The sequence below is a fragment of the Cricetulus griseus genome, chromosome 7 (assembly GCF_003668045.3).
Source record: "Cricetulus griseus strain 17A/GY chromosome 7, alternate assembly CriGri-PICRH-1.0, whole genome shotgun sequence".
NCBI classification, from domain to species: Eukaryota; Metazoa; Chordata; class Mammalia; order Rodentia; family Cricetidae; genus Cricetulus; species Cricetulus griseus.
In genome coordinates, this window is record NC_048600.1 from 113,501,685 (window position 1) to 113,517,043 (window position 15,359).

Consider the following 15,359-nt stretch of genomic DNA (forward strand, 5'->3'; position numbering starts at 1 on the left):
TGAGCTCCTGTCACTCTTTCTGGAACCCTTTGGCGAGAACGGTCCTTCCCAGGATTCAGGTCATAGCTCAGTGGAGGAGTGCTTGCCTGTATGTATGAGGCCCTGGGTTCATCCCCAGCATTGCAAACAACAACAAAAACAAAAATCCACCAGGTGTCCCTATGCAATTTGGACTGGGGATGCACCCAGGAGACTCTTTTCTAACTGGACCCCTCATCGTCACTAAGCAAATTAAAACATCTCATGGTCTAGAAGGCCCTGTCCAGCCTAACATTTAATCAGCTTTGCTTCTGGCTCTGCACACATGAGGAGCCCAGTGGGAGCTGTGGAAGGGTGCTGCAGGATTGTGGATTCAACCTGAGAATGCAACAGGAAGTAGACTCAATAAAGGCTCAGTTGTGTTGGTGGCCACAGCTCTGCCCTAAGTCTGAGGGCAAGGAAGGAGGTGAGGGGTAGTTTATCTGTATGTCCTAGGGGGGAGGGGGTGGAAGAAGAAGGGGTAGGAGGGATTCCAGAACCTGAGAGCACAATCCTGAGTGATCTCACTGCCCAGGATTCTGGAACTTGGGCTGCCTGATGGTCCCTATATGAAAGATGTAGTAGGGAAAAGGAGCGACAGCTGGCTAAAGGGGCCCCCCAGAACCCTCCCCAACACCCCAGGAGAGCAGCCTCTCTCCCCTGGTCCCAAGGTGCCATGGAGATGGAGAACACGGCGGCCTCCACCCGGTTCCACCAGCCTCACATGGAGAGGAAGATGAGTGCGATGACCTGTGAGATCTTCAACGAGCTCCGACTTGAGGGCAAGCTCTGTGACGTGGTCATCAAAGTCAATGGCTTCGAGTTCAATGCCCACAAGAACATCCTCTGTAGCTGCAGCTCCTACTTTAGGTACAGCTAAAGGGGCCCCAGCAAAGCCCAGGGGGAGACAGGGCTCCTCTTGAGGCTCTTTCATCTGTGTTTCAGTTTCCCATTTACCATCTTAAATGTAGGGACACTGAAGCTCTGGGCTCCTTGTGGCCTGGCTGTGCTGCCTTCGGAACAGTCCACAGCCAGAGCCAGGGCCTCTCTCTGTTTCCTGATGTGTTTTAAACTGGTCTTCAATCAACATCTGACAGGTCAGGGGCTTTCTCTTTGATTCTCACCTCAACAAACTTCTAGTTGGACACCTGTGAATTTTGGAGGTAACCTAGATGATATTCCTGCTTCTGGTGCCCCTCTTGGCCTTGCATGGGTTCTTTTGTTTATAAGCTGAAAAAGTCAGAGTATTCGGTCCTGATGGAAACATGAAAAATATGTTTGTATGTTCGTCTTTTGCTAAAAGCTCTTATTCAAGCCCAGTTCGGTGGTACAGGTCTATAATCTCATTTACTCAGAGACTGAGGCAAAAGGATCAAGAGTTCAAGGCCTTGGAGCTGGGGATATAGTTCAATGGTAGAAGGCTTGTGCAACAGCATGCACCAGGCCCTGGGTTCAAGCCCCAGTACTTAAACGGACACCACTACCAATAACGACAATAGGCAGTTCAAAGCCTGCCTAGAAAATTTAGTGAAAGTGTCTCAAAACAACAGTGGCAACTAAAGACTAGGGGAAAAGCACAATGGATGAGAGCCAGGCAATGTGCCACATATCTGTAACGTCGGCTCTCAGGAAGCCAAGGCACCAAGATGAGTTCAGGTTCAACCTGGTTATGTAAATTCTAGGCCAGCCTGAGCTGCATACAAGATTCTGTCTCAGTTACAACTGTCTCAGTTGCCTGATTAACAAAACCCTAACCCTTATCCCCCTGTTCCCCCAAAAAACTATTCAGTTGAGGGGCCACTACATGGCCTGCAGGTCTCATTCTGCCAGGTCAAAAACTTTAAAACTTGGACACTTAAAAAAAAAAAAAAAAAAGATTTAGCCGGGTGGTGGTGGTGCATACCTTTGATCGAAGCATTCCAGAGGTAGAGACAGGTAGATCTTTGTGAGTTTGAGGCCAGATTGGTCTACAGAACTAACTCTAGGACAGCCACACAAAGAAACCCTGGCTTGATAAACCAAAACAAACAAATAAAAAAGCAACAACAAAAAAGACTTTATGCATACATGCAAGCCTTGCATGCCTGTGTGTGTGTGGGTATATATACATTGGAAATGCAGGTAGAGTCAATTGCTGACATAGATGCTGGGAACTGAACTCAAGTCCTCCTAAGAGCAGTGTGAGCACTTAACCAAGAACCATTTCTCCAGCCCTATGACTTTGGTGGGTTGGTTGGTTTGTCTGTAACTGGTTTGAGCTATTCTCAAGTATAAGCTTTGTAGGTGACAATGTGGCATTGCAATGTTAAAGGGGTGGACATGCCTGATTCTCCACTCTAGAACAGAAGCTACAAAAAGACCATAAACCAGGCACATTGGTTCACGCCTGTAATCCCAGCACTGGAGAGGCTGGGGATTAGTAGTTCAAGGCCAGCCTGGGATAGAGTGAGAATTTATCTTTAAGAACAAAACAAAACAGGCGGGCATTGGTGGTGCACGCCTTTAATTCCAGCACTCAGGAGGCAGAGGCAGGCGGATCTCTGTGAGTTGGAGACCAGCCTGGTCTACAAGAGCTATTTCCAGGACAGCCTCCAAAAGCCAAAGAAAAACCTTGTCTTGAAAAAAAAAAAACAAAAAAAAAAACAAAAAATAAGATAGTAGATATCTTTTGTAGATATCTTTTTAAAAAAAATTGCATTTGTTCATTTATTTTATTTACGGATATTTTGCCTGCATGTCTGTCTGTCTTTATCACATGCATGAATGTCTGAAAGGGGGCATTGGATCCAATAGGGACTGGAGTTACAGACTGTTGTCAGCTACCATGTAGGTGCTTAGACTTGAACCCCAGTTCTCTGGAAAAGAGAACTATCTCTCCAGCCCCAAGACAGTAAAATACCTTAAGCTCCAAAGGCCATATACTCTCTTGCAACTGTCCAACCTGCCTTAATGGCAAGAAGAGCCAAACAGGGCCAGACATGTTGATGTCCATCTTTAATCCTGGCACTTGGGAGGCAAAGGCAGGCAGATCTCTGTGAGTTCTAGGCCATCCTGGTCTACACAGGGAGTTCCAGAGCTATATAAGTTCCAGAGCTTACCTTAAAAAAAAATGAATAGCCACAGACAGGACTAATACAAATAATTTGTTGACACTGAAATTTGAATGCAGGTTTGGTTTTTTTTTTTTTTTTTTGGTTTTTCGAGACAGGGTTTCTCTGTGTAGCTTTGGAGCCTATGCTGGCACTCACTCTGGAGACCAGGCTGGCCTCGAACTCACAGAGATCCGCCTGCCTCTGCCTCCCGAGTGCTGGGATTAAAGGCATGCGCCACCAACGCCCAGCTTTGAATGCAGTTTTAAAGTGCCACAAAATGTTCTTTTGACACTCTGCCCACTCCATCATTCAGCAATGTAAAGAAAAACCTTGTTATCTGGGGGCAGTACAAAAGCAAGAGGTAGACCGGCTATGAGCTGCATTTGGCAGAAGCTGTAGGTTGGCAAGCCGGGGTCCTGAGGAAGAATTTCATGCCTAAGCCCACTGGTCCTTAAGCTTCTGAGAAAGAAAATTCTCTTTTATTCAATACCAGAAATGTACCTAGTTACATGGAGAACCTAACACATAGCTGTGTTCATTTATTGCTTATTTCCTGACTGGTGGTATTCTGGGTATTAGAAAGAAAATAAGAGAGATGAACATTCCTGTTCTCATGAGGCTTTGCTCTTTCTTACTTTTTTGTGTTTTGTTTTTGTTTTTTGAGACAGAGTTTCTATGTAACCCTGGCTATCCTGGAACTCACTATGTAGTCCTGGGTGGCCTTAATTTGGAAATCTCCCTGTCTCTGTCTCCAGAGTTCTGGGATTCCACATTTAATAAACATAAATCTTTTTTTTTTTAATCTTAAAAACATATATGTATAGGGCTGTCAGGGGCCAGCAAGATGATTCACTAGTGAAGGTGCTTGCTGTTAAACATGAGGACGTAGGTTCAATCTGTGGGATCTACATGGTGGAAAGAGAGCATCAACTCCCACAAGTTGTCCTCTGACCTCCACACACACACTCATGCACACCCATGCCACGTTCATGTGCTCGCGCGTGTGCGTGTGTGTGTGCGCGCGCACACACACACACACACACACACACACACACACACACACAATCATATAAATATATTTAATTAAGAAAAAGATTGTTGCCGGGTGTTGGTGGCACACGCCTTTAATCCCAGCACTGGGGAGGCAGAGTCAGGCAAATCTCTGTGAGTTCGAAGCCTTGTCAGAGAAGACTTTGCTGACAAGGCGACACTTGAATATCAAGGGTATTTAGACATGGAATGCAGAAGTCTTGGGGAAAGGAACGACAAAAGGAGGCCGAATTACTTCCAGTGCACAAAGAATAGCTAAGGAGCCCTCAGGACAGGGAAGGCGGGAGATACCCAGAGCTCACCTGCTTTTGTAGTTCTTAGTAAAGACCTGGTATGTATAACACCAGGGGAAGGTTTTGAGTGCAAGGGTGACATAAGCTCTTTGTAAGGATCGCTCTGGGGCTGAGCTAGGTTGTCTACACATGGGAGATTTGGTAGGCACCGGGTTATGGCAGATTTAGATTTAATTTTGGATGTAGGAATATTTTGTCTGCTCATAGGCCTATATACCATTTGTGTGCATGGTGCCCGTGGAGGCCAGGCGAAGGCTACAGATTGCCTGGAACTGAAGTTAGAATGGTTGTGAGCCACCACGTAGGTGCTGGGACTCAAAACCAGGTCCCCGGCAAGAGCAACAAGTATTCGCCACTGGGTCATCTCTCTAAAAACTCTGGGACCCAGGTCTTTTTATTATTATTATTTTTTATTTTATGCATATGAATGCTTTGTCTTGTGTGTGTGTGTGTGTGTGTGTGTGTGTGTGTGTGTGTGTGTGTGTGTGTGCGTGCACCATGTGCACACCTGGGGCCTGCAGAAATCAAAGGCATTACATTCCCTGGAATTGGAGTTAAATACGGTTAGGAGCCACCATGTGGGTGTTGGGAGTTGAATACCAAGAGCTCAATTTCTCCATCCAGAAAGTATAAAAGAAAAAAAGGAGGTGGGCTAGAGAAATGACTAAGCGCTTGCTGCCCAAGAAGGGAGACCTGAGTTCAGATCCCCAGAAACCATATGAAAGACAAGCAGAGTGGCACATTATTTGTAATTCCAGTGCTGGGAGGAAGACACAGGTTGGTCCTGGGGCTTGCTGGCTAGCTAGTCTAGTCAAAACAAAAACAAAAAACATACATACATACATAACAAAGACAGTCAACGTTGATCTATGGCCTTGATATGTGCAAGCACAGGCTAGTGTACCTACACACACACACACACACACACACACACACACACACACACACACCTTGAAAATAGAGGGTAAAGACAAGAGTGACCACAGGAGGTTCCTGGAAAGACACTTTTCACACCCACTGTATAAAACCATTCTCCACTGCACTCCCTCAGGCCAGTCTATTTCCAACATAGTCACCAGGCAACACTTAAGAGTGTGTCCAAGCTCTCAGAAAGCAAAGGGGCCAAAGGTGGGGGTAGTCACCAGGAGGGGAAAGTTTCTGTGCTGCTAACTTCTCTCATTTTTGTTTTGTTCCCCAGAGCTTTGTTTACAAGTGGCTGGAACAACACTGAGAAGAAGGTTTACAACATTCCTGGCATTTCCCCCGACATGATGAAGCTAATTATTGAGTACGCATACACACGGACCGTGCCAATCACCCCTGACAACGTGGAGAAGCTGCTGGCTGCTGCTGACCAATTTAACATCATGGGGATTGTTAGGGGTTGCTGTGAGTTCCTCAAGTCGGAGCTGTGTCTGGATAACTGTATCGGCATCTGCAAGTTCACGGACTACTACTACTGCCCTGAGCTGAGGCAGAAGGCCTACATGTTCATCCTGCACAACTTCGAGGAGATGGTGAAAGTCTCTGCAGAGTTTCTGGAGCTCTCAGTCACTGAGCTTAAGGACATCATCGAGAAAGATGAACTCAACGTGAAGCAGGAAGACGCTGTATTTGAGGCCATTTTAAAGTGGATTTCTCACGACCCCCAAAATAGGAAGCAACATATTTCAGTTTTGCTTCCTAAGGTCAAGTTTAGTTATTCTTTGCAAACGCTAAATTGCTCATGTTTGATTCATTTACCCGGAGGGACCGTCCCTAAGGGCCACAGATTCCAGGGCTGTGTCAACACTTAGTGAGAGGCGTCTCCTGCTTCTCTCCGAAGTTTGCGATTTTCTCTACTCTTTTTTTTTTTTTTAAGAATTTATTTATTTATTATGTATACAACATTCTGCTTCCATGTATATCTGCACACCAGAAGAGGGCACCAGATCTCATAACAGATGGTTGTGAGCCACCATGTGGTTGCTGGGAATTGAACTCAGGACCTCTGGAAGAGCAGTCAGTGCTCTTAACCTCTGAGCCATCTCTCCAGCCCCGATTTTCTCTACTCTTGATGTTGCTAGTTCTTTAGCCAAAATTCCCTCTTGGTATTGGGGGGAGCAGCAGGGGATTCCACAGAATTCTAGAAGGTCTCTCACCCTCTTTCCATTTACTATGGTCCCCACACCAAGATACAAGCTATCGCAGGAACTAAGTCACAAGAGTGGCACACAATTGAAGTCACTTGATCCTAGTTAGTGGCATTTTACATACGGAGCCCTATTGAATTTCTGGACAATTATGCAACTTCTTTTGGTCTAAAAGCTCTGCCCAGTGACCAAGGAATGTGCAGCCGCTACCCTCAGGTGCCTTCTGACTAGCTCATTCCTTCATAGCACCTCCTCAAGACAAATACATCTATGAGTTTCACGTTTTTTTTTTTTTTTTTTAAAGCAAATAAAGGGGCTGGAAATATGGCTCAGAGGTTAAGAGCACTTGCTGCTCTTTCAGAAAGCAGGGCTTAAAGAGATGGGACTTGCAGACACCCTTGCCTCATCTGAATAAATTTCTGTATTTCCTTCTTAGGTTCGCCTGGCCCTAATGCATGCTGAGTACTTCATGAATAATGTTAAGATGAATGACTATGTCAAAGACAGTGAGGAATGTAAGCCTGTCATCATTAATGCCCTAAAGGCCATGTATGACCTGAACATGAACGGACCCTCCAATTCTGACTTCACCAACCCACTCACCAGGCCCCGTCTGCCCTATGCCATTCTATTTGCTATTGGTGGCTGGAGTGGCGGAAGCCCCACCAATGCCATTGAGGCATACGATGCTCGGGCAGACAGATGGGTGAATGTCACTTGTGAGGAAGAGAGTCCACGAGCCTACCATGGGGCAGCCTACTTGAAAGGCTATGTTTATATCATCGGGGGGTTTGATAGTGTAGACTACTTCAATAGTGTTAAGCGCTTTGACCCTGTGAAGAAAACCTGGCACCAAGTGGCCCCTATGCACTCTAGACGTTGCTATGTCAGCGTGACAGTCCTCAGCAATTTCATCTATGCCATGGGAGGGTTTGATGGCTATGTGCGTCTCAACACTGCAGAACGATATGAGCCAGAGACCAATCAATGGACACTCATTGCCCCCATGCATGAGCAGCGGAGTGATGCAAGCGCCACAACACTCTATGGGAAGGTAAAGAACCAGGGTGAAATGGGACAATGGATACTGTTCTTCCTTGGGGGATGAGGCTGGAAGACAAAATGGCAATACTTACGTGGCAGTACAGTTGTCTTTCAGTACCCACTGAAGATTGGATGACGGTCCAGTGTACACAGCCGCATCCAGATGCTCGAGTCTCAGATAACATGGTATGGTGCTTGTGTATAGCCTACGCACAGTTGTATGTGGGGGCACACACCCATAAACCTAGCACTCGGGAGGCTAAGACAGGAAGATTGCTATGAGTTTAAGGCCAGACTGGGCTACACAGAGTTCAAGGCAAATGGTGGCTACACAGGAAGACTGTCTCAAACAAAGAAAACTGTTGTATAACTTCCTCCCCTATGTTGTTACTTTGTAAAAGTTTAAAAATTAGAAAAGTAACCCCGAGATGAAACCGGCTCCATGGAACACGAATTATAGATAGAAGATTAACCAGTTTATTACAGGGCAGGAGAGTAGAGAGGGATAGATGAGAGAGAGAGAGGGATAGATGAGAGAGAGAGAGAGAGAGAGAGAGAGAGAGAGAGAGAGAGAGAGAGAGAGAGAGATCAGGGGTCTGTCTTTTAAAGGGGTCCTTTACACCTGCGTGCAGACTAGTTCTCAGAGAACCCTGGGCTGACCAGGGTACTGGCTGAGTGGATTCTGCCAGGTAACAGGGCCAGGCCAGCTTAATGCCTCAACCTTTTGCCATATGCTTCAATCATCTCCAGATTACTTATACTTGGCATTATGTAAATGCTATGTAAATTGTTATACTGTATTTTTTTAGATAACTGAGAAAAATCTATTTTTTTCAGTACATATATTTAAATTTTTTAATTAAACTTTTTTGGGGCATGACATGAGCATATATGGGGGTCAGAGGACAACTTACACAAGTAGATTCTCTCCTTCTAACAAGTGGGGCCCAGGAATCAAACTCAGGTCTTCAGGTTTGGTGGCAAGTGACATTGCTCAGTATACCATATCTCATTAGCCAATTTTATTTTATTAGATATAAAAATTATGTATATGAATGTTTTGCCTGCATGTATGTAGACGCAGCATATGCATGTCTGGTGCTCAGGGAGATCAGAAGAGGCAGTCCCCTGGAATTAGAGTTGTGGATAGTTGTGAGTCACCATTTGGGTGCTGGGAGTTGAGCTCTGGGTTCTCTGCAAGAGTGGCAAGTGTAGCTTGGTCATGGTGCTGCACACCTCTAATCCCAGCACTAGAGACAGAGGCAGGTGGACCTCTGCGTTTGAGGCCAGCCTCATCCACACTGTGAGTTCCAGAACAGTCAAAAAAAAAAAAAAAGTATTAAGTGTGATAAACTGCTATTTCTCCAGCCTCCATTTATTTATTTATGAGATGGTTCTATGTACTCCTGAACAGCCTGGAATTCACAAAGATCCTCTGGTCTCTACCTCCTGAGAGTGCTGGGATTAAAGGCAGGCACCACCTTGACCAACATTTTTTTTTTTTTTTTTTTCTTGAGAACAGGTCTCACTCTGTAGCCAAAGCTAGCCTTGAAGCTTCAGTGAGCCCCTGGCTTGTAACTACAGGTGTGAGCCATTATGCCCATCTTAGACACAACTTCCCTTCCTAGTATTTTCTCTTTTTGTTTGGTTGTGGTTTTTTTGCTTGTTTTGTTTTGTTTCCTTTTCCTGAGACAGGGTTTCCCTGTGTAGCCCTGGCTGTTCTGGAACTCACTTTGTAGACCAGGCTGGCCTCAAACTCATAGAGATCCGCCTGCCTCTGCCTCCCAAGTGCTGGGATTAAAGGCGTGTACCAACCCTCATCCCCCCATTCCCCCATCTCCCCGTAACCCCCATTCCCGTAACATTTTCTTAAGTTTTTTGGGGGGTGGGGAGGGAATAGGGCACTGAAGAGTTGGTTCAATGGTTAAGATTACTTGTTGCTCTTGTAGAGGACCCAAGCTCAGTTCCCAGCACCCACGTGAAACTGGCAGCCTAAACTTCTTTTAATTCCAGCTCCAGGGGATCTAACATCTTCCTCTGGCTTCCGAGGGCTGGCTGGCTGGCTGGCTGGCTGGCTGGCTGGCTGGCTGGCTGGCTGGCTCTCTCTCTCTCTCTCTCTCTCTCTCTCTCACACACACACACACACACACACACACACACACACACACACACACAAACAAACTATTTTTTAAAAGTTTAAAAAATTATGTGTGTCCATGTGAGATATGCGCCTATGAACGCAGGTGCCCACAGGCCGGAGGCATCAATCCCCTGGAGATGGAGTTGCGAGTGGATGCTGGAAATCTGCAAGGGCAATGTGTACTCTTTCTTTCTTTTACACATTTTCTGTGTAGCCCTGGCTGTCCCAGAACTTACTCTACCATAGACCAGGCTGACCTTGAACTCAAGAGCTCCACCTGCCTCTGCCTCTGCCTCTGCCTCCCCAGTGCTGGGATTAAAGGCGTGCGCCATCACCGCTGCCTGGCTCTTTTAAACTACATTTTTATTTAGTGTGTAGTATGTAACTCCATTCTGTGGTGTACATGTGGAGATCAGAGGACAAATTGCAGAAGTCAGTTTTTCCCTCCCATTACATATAGCAGGCTCCTTTACCCATTGAACCAGCCCTCCCCAATATTTTTAATTGTTTGTGTGTGAGAGCATACATGTGACACAGCGCAGGTATGGAGGGCAGAGGACAACTTTCCACTATGTGGGGCCTGGGGATTGCATTTAGGTTGTCAGCCTCAGTGACAAGTGCTATTTACCCACTGAGCCATCTCACCGTAGCCCTCTCCCCAATATTTGCAGTCCCAGTTTTAATGCATGGATGTGTGGAACCTGAGGTGCACAGGACTGACTGTGCTCTTTTTCTCAAGTTATTAAGTGGCTATTTACAAATTTATAATTTTTGCTTATTAGAAAACAATGTGCTAGGCATGGTGGCACAAACCTTTAATCCTAGCACTCAGGAGACAGAGGCAGACAGATTTCTGTGAGCTTGAGGCCAACTTGGTCTACAGAGCTTCAGGACCTACTGGCTGGGCTACAAAGTGAGACCCTTCTTCAAAAAACTCAGGAGGCAGAAGCAGAGGATCTCTGTGAGTTCGAGCCCAGCCTGACCTACACAGCAAGTTCCAGGACAGCCAAGACTGTTACAGAGAGAAACCCTGTCTCGGAAAACAGAAAGAAACAGAAAAAAAATCCAAACAACAAAAACAAACCCAAAACAACCAAACAAAATGCATGGCTGGGTATGGTAGTGCACACCCTAAACCCAGCTCTTTAAAGGCTGAGGCAGGCAAATTTCTGTGAGTTCAAGGTCACACTGGTTTCCATAGTGAGTTGCAGGCCAGTAAGGGTTACTAACACAGTGAGGCAAAGCCCTGTCTCAAAACAAAACAAAACAGCCGGACGTTGGTGACACACGCCTTTAATCCCAGCACTCGGGAGGCAGAGGCAGGCAGATCTCTGTGAGTTCGAGGCCAGCCTGGTCTCCAGAGCAAGTGCCAGGATAGGCTCCAAAGCTACACAGAGAAACCCTGTCTCGAAAAACCAAACCAAACCAAACCAAAACAAAACAAAACAAAAAAACCACAAAAGGAATAATGCATAAAACTGGGGGAATGTGGCTCAGTTGGGTAGAGATAGTTGCCTAGCAAATTGCAGACCTGAGTTCAATTTCCAGTACCAAGTAACACCAGGTATGGTGGCACATGGCTGTAAGCCTGAGGTGAGGGCAGGAGAACTAGAAGTTTAAGGTCATCCTCAGCTCCACAGTGAGTATGAGGCTAGCTTGGGATAAACAGGACCCTGTCTCCAAACAAAAACAAAACCATGTAGGTGGGCAGATTGCTTAACTGGAAAAGTGTTTGCCTTGCCAAGTTAGATCCTCTGCACATGTGTCCATTTGCTTGTAATCTCAGTGCCAGGAAGGCAGAAACAAACAGATCTCTGTCCTAAGCCCAGATAGCCTAACCTACTTAGCAAGTTCCAGGGCAGTGAGAAAACTGCGTCTCAAAACAAACAACCCACTAAAGCAGCTGGGGACCTAAAAGATGGTTCAGCCGCTAAGAGCACTTGTGCTCTTGCAGAGGACCTGGGTTCAGTTATCAGCACACATGGCAGCTCACAACCGCCAACTACCTGTAGTTCCAGTTCCAGGGGATCTAATGCCCTCTTCTGACCCCTACATACACATGGTGCACGTATAGATAAGTGGGCACAATACACACAAATAGAAATAAATAAGTTAAAAATAAAGAGATGGATGGTCCGGTCCAGATGGCTCAGCATGTAAGGGAGGTTGCCACCAAGCCTGACCTGAGTTCAATTCAAAATCAACGTCAGGAGAGAACCAATGCTAAGAAGTTGCCATTTGTCCTCCAAATGTGCAGCATGGCCAATGCAGAGACACTCATGTATGCATGTGCACACGTGCATGTACCTGTATACACACACACACACAAATATGCATGTTTAAAAAAAGAATTGCTTTTTTCCGAGACAGGGTTTCTCTGTATTGTTTTGGAGGCTGTCCTAGAACTCCAACTCACAGAGATCCGCCTGCCTCTGCCTCCCAAGTCCTGGGATTAAAGGCGTGCTCCACCAATGCTCGGCAAAAAAGAATGGTTTTTATTTATTATTTTATTTTTTGGTTTTTCAAGACAGGGTTTCTCTGTGTAGCTTTGGAGGCTGTCCTGGAACTCACTCTGCAGACCAGGCTGGCCTCGAACTCACAGAGATCTGCCTGCCTCTGCCTCCCGAGTGCTGGGATTAAAGGCGTGCGCCACCAATGCCTGGCTTAAAAAAAAAAAAAAAAAAAAAAGAATGGTTTTTAAGGACCTCACATCCTCCGGCCTCCACAGGCATAGACATCCGTATTGGCACCCACACACACATTCGTGTGCACACAGAGAAAGTAAATTTAGATTAAATGGACTGGCATTAAAAATGTCCCCTGAGGCCAGGTAGTGGTGGCACATGTTTTTAATCCCAGTACTCAGGAGGCAGAGGCAGGAAGATCTCTGTGAGTTCAAGAGCGAGTTCCAGGACAGCTTCCAAAGCCACAGAGAAACCCTGTCTTGAAAAACCAAGGGAAAAAACCAAAACCAAAACCAAACCGAAACAAAAAAACACAAAAACCAAAAATGTCCTCTGGGGGTCTGGAGGGATGGCTCAGTGGTTAAGATCAACTGCTGTTCTTCCAGAGGGCTCCAGTTAGATTCTAGCACCTGCCTGGCAGCTAAGTCTGTAACTCCAGTTTCAAAGAAATCTAACACCTTCTTCTGGTCTCTGAGGACATGACACACTTACGGTGTATAGACAGGCATACAGGCAAAACATCCACATGCAAATAAAATAAATCTTCCAAAAAGTTGGCCCAGAGGGTAAAGGCATTTGCTATCAACTATGATAACCTGACCTCCATCCCTGGTATCTAGGAGAGATGACAGGGGAGAACTGACTCCAGCAAGTTGTCCTCTGACTTCCACAGGTATGCCATGGCACAGGTGTATGAATACATACACACAAATGTGATCTGGGGAAAAATAAGGGGACAGGGAAAGACCAGTGTAGTGGTACAGGCTTTTAATTCTGGAGGCTGAGGCAGGGAGGCCTGCCTGGTCTACATGGTGAGTTCCAGGACAACCAGGGCTATAGTAAGAGACAGAGGAAAAAAAGTAAAAATTAAAGAGCACATGGAGCCAGGTGGGGGTGGTGCATACCTCTAATCCAGCACTCGGGAGGCAGAGGCAGGCAGATCTCTGAGTTTGAGGCCAGCCTGGTCTACAGAACGAGTTCCAGGACAGGTTTCAAAGCTACAGAGAAACCCTGTCTTGAAAAACCAAAAAGCACATAGAGGAGTTGGAGAGATGGCTCAGTGGTTAAGAACACTGACTGCTCTTCCAGAGGACCTGGATTCAATTACAAGCGCCCACATGGCAGCTCATAATCATCCGTTAACTCTAATCCCAGGGGATCCCACGCCCTCTTCTGGCCCTCACTGACATTGCACATACATGGTGCAGACTAACTTGCAGGCAAAATACCCATACATAAAATAATACACAAGTTGTCCTTGCTCATTTCTACCAGCTGGCCTGCAACTTGGGAGACCATCCAGCATAGGCTAAGCTCTGGGCTGGGATAAGCTGCTATGTGCTCTCCACATCCTTAGAAGATAGCTCTCCAAAACTAAAAAGCATTCCCTGCCATACATGTATCTTCGGTCTACTCCTCAGTATAATTTTATTTTTTACATTCCAATCTCAGTTCCCCCTCCCTCCCTTTCCCGGTCCCCTCACTGTCCTCCCCCCAATCCCATCTGCTCCTCAGTGGAAGTAAGGCCTCCCCTAGGAAGTCTAAAGTCATCATCTAGTTGAGGCAGGACCAAGGCACTTCTCCACCCCCACACCCCTGTGTCTAGGCTGGGCAAGGTATCTCTCTCCATACAGAACGGGCTCCACTAAGTCAGTTTGTGCATTAGTGTTAGATCTTGGACCCACTGCCAGTGGCCTCATATACTTTACCAGTCACTCACTGCCACCTATATTAAGAGAGTCTAGTTTGGTCTTATGCAGGTTCCCCCTTTGTAAGACCTGAGTCAGTGATCTCTCACTAGCTCGGGTTAGATAATTCTGTGGGTTTCCCCATCAAGGTCTTGACTCCTTTGTTCATATTTTTGCTCCTCCTTCACTTCAATTGTACTCCAGGAGCCTGGCCCATTGGTTAGTTGTGGATTTCTCCATCTGCTTCCATCTGTTTCTGGAAGAGGGTTCTAGCTTCTCTGGGGTTGTGGATTGTAGGCTGGGTATCTTCTGCTTTATGTCTGGTATCTACTTATGAGTGAGTACATACTATATTTGTTTTTCTGGTTTTGGGTTACCTCACTCTCCCCAGTATAATTTAGCAATCCTGAATTCTCTTCACACAGGTCTACATATGTGGTGGGTTTAATGGAAACGAATGCCTGTTTACAGCAGAAGTATACAACACTGAGAGCAATCAGTGGACAGTCATTGCACCCATGAGGAGCAGGAGGAGTGGAATAGGTGTAATTGCTTACGGGGAACATGTATACGCAGTGAGTTTCTATTGTACAATGATAAAATGGCACCCTTAGATTTTCTAATAGCAAAGAGGTTTAGCCTACCATTGGCAAGCATTTGAAAAGAGGCATAGCATCACTGGCTCTCCCTACAAGGGCTTCCTTGGTGAAGAGAAGCAATGGACAGCAGTCACCCTTGTTTCTTTTGCTCTTCACAGGTAGGTGGCTTTGATGGAGCTAATCGACTGAGGAGTGCAGAAGCCTATAGTCCAGTGGCTAACACTTGGCGCACCATCCCCACTATGTTCAATCCTCGTAGCAATTTTGGTATCGAGGTAGTGGACGACCTCTTGTTTGTGGTGGGTGGCTTTAATGGCTTTACCACCACCTTTAATGTTGAGTGCTATGATGAAAAGACCGATGAGTGGTATGACGCTCATGACATGAGCATATACCGCAGTGCTCTGAGCTGCTGCGTGGTACCAGGGCTAGCCAATGTTGGGGAGTATGCAGCTAGACGGGACAACTTCACAGGATTAGCACTGCGAGATGAAGTAAAGTATTCCGCTTCGACAAGTACCCTACCTGTATGAGCCTCTTCATTTAGCTAATAAAAAGTCTAAGCAATAAGAATTAATTCTTTTTTTAAATAAATTCAGTGTTTAAACTTGTAAGAGTA

General features: G+C 46.0%; 1 protein-coding gene across 2 annotated transcripts; it reads left to right on the plus strand.

Moving 5' to 3' along the window:
• Window positions 1-22: 22 nt before the first annotated feature.
• Klhl10 (kelch like family member 10) lies at window positions 23-15,325 on the plus strand. Of its 2 annotated transcripts, XM_027428157.2 has the most exons (6): window positions 23-445; window positions 690-888; window positions 5,652-6,141; window positions 7,022-7,639; window positions 14,567-14,716; window positions 14,899-15,325. In XM_027428157.2, exons 1-6 carry the CDS (start codon window positions 364-366, stop codon window positions 15,271-15,273), a joined length of 1,914 nt encoding a protein of 637 aa, XP_027283958.1. In that variant the 5' UTR covers window positions 23-363; the 3' UTR covers window positions 15,274-15,325. The 2 variants fall into 2 exon arrangements, with proteins under 2 accessions (XP_027283958.1, XP_035304179.1); XM_035448288.1 differs by lacking the exon at window positions 690-888.
• Window positions 15,326-15,359: the final 34 nt, after the last annotated feature.

Bases quoted from the DNA above. Each gene is read 5' to 3' on its own strand.
- Klhl10 (XM_027428157.2), top strand. From the start codon at position 364: ATGCAACAGGAAGTAGACTCAATAAAGGCTCAGTTGTGTTGGTGGCCA. The intron at 6,142-7,021 runs GTCAAGTTTAGT...TTTCCTTCTTAG, and splicing joins TTTCAGTTTTGCTTCCTAAG to GTTCGCCTGGCCCTAATGCA. The intron at 14,717-14,898 runs GTGAGTTTCTAT...TGCTCTTCACAG, and splicing joins ACGGGGAACATGTATACGCA to GTAGGTGGCTTTGATGGAGC.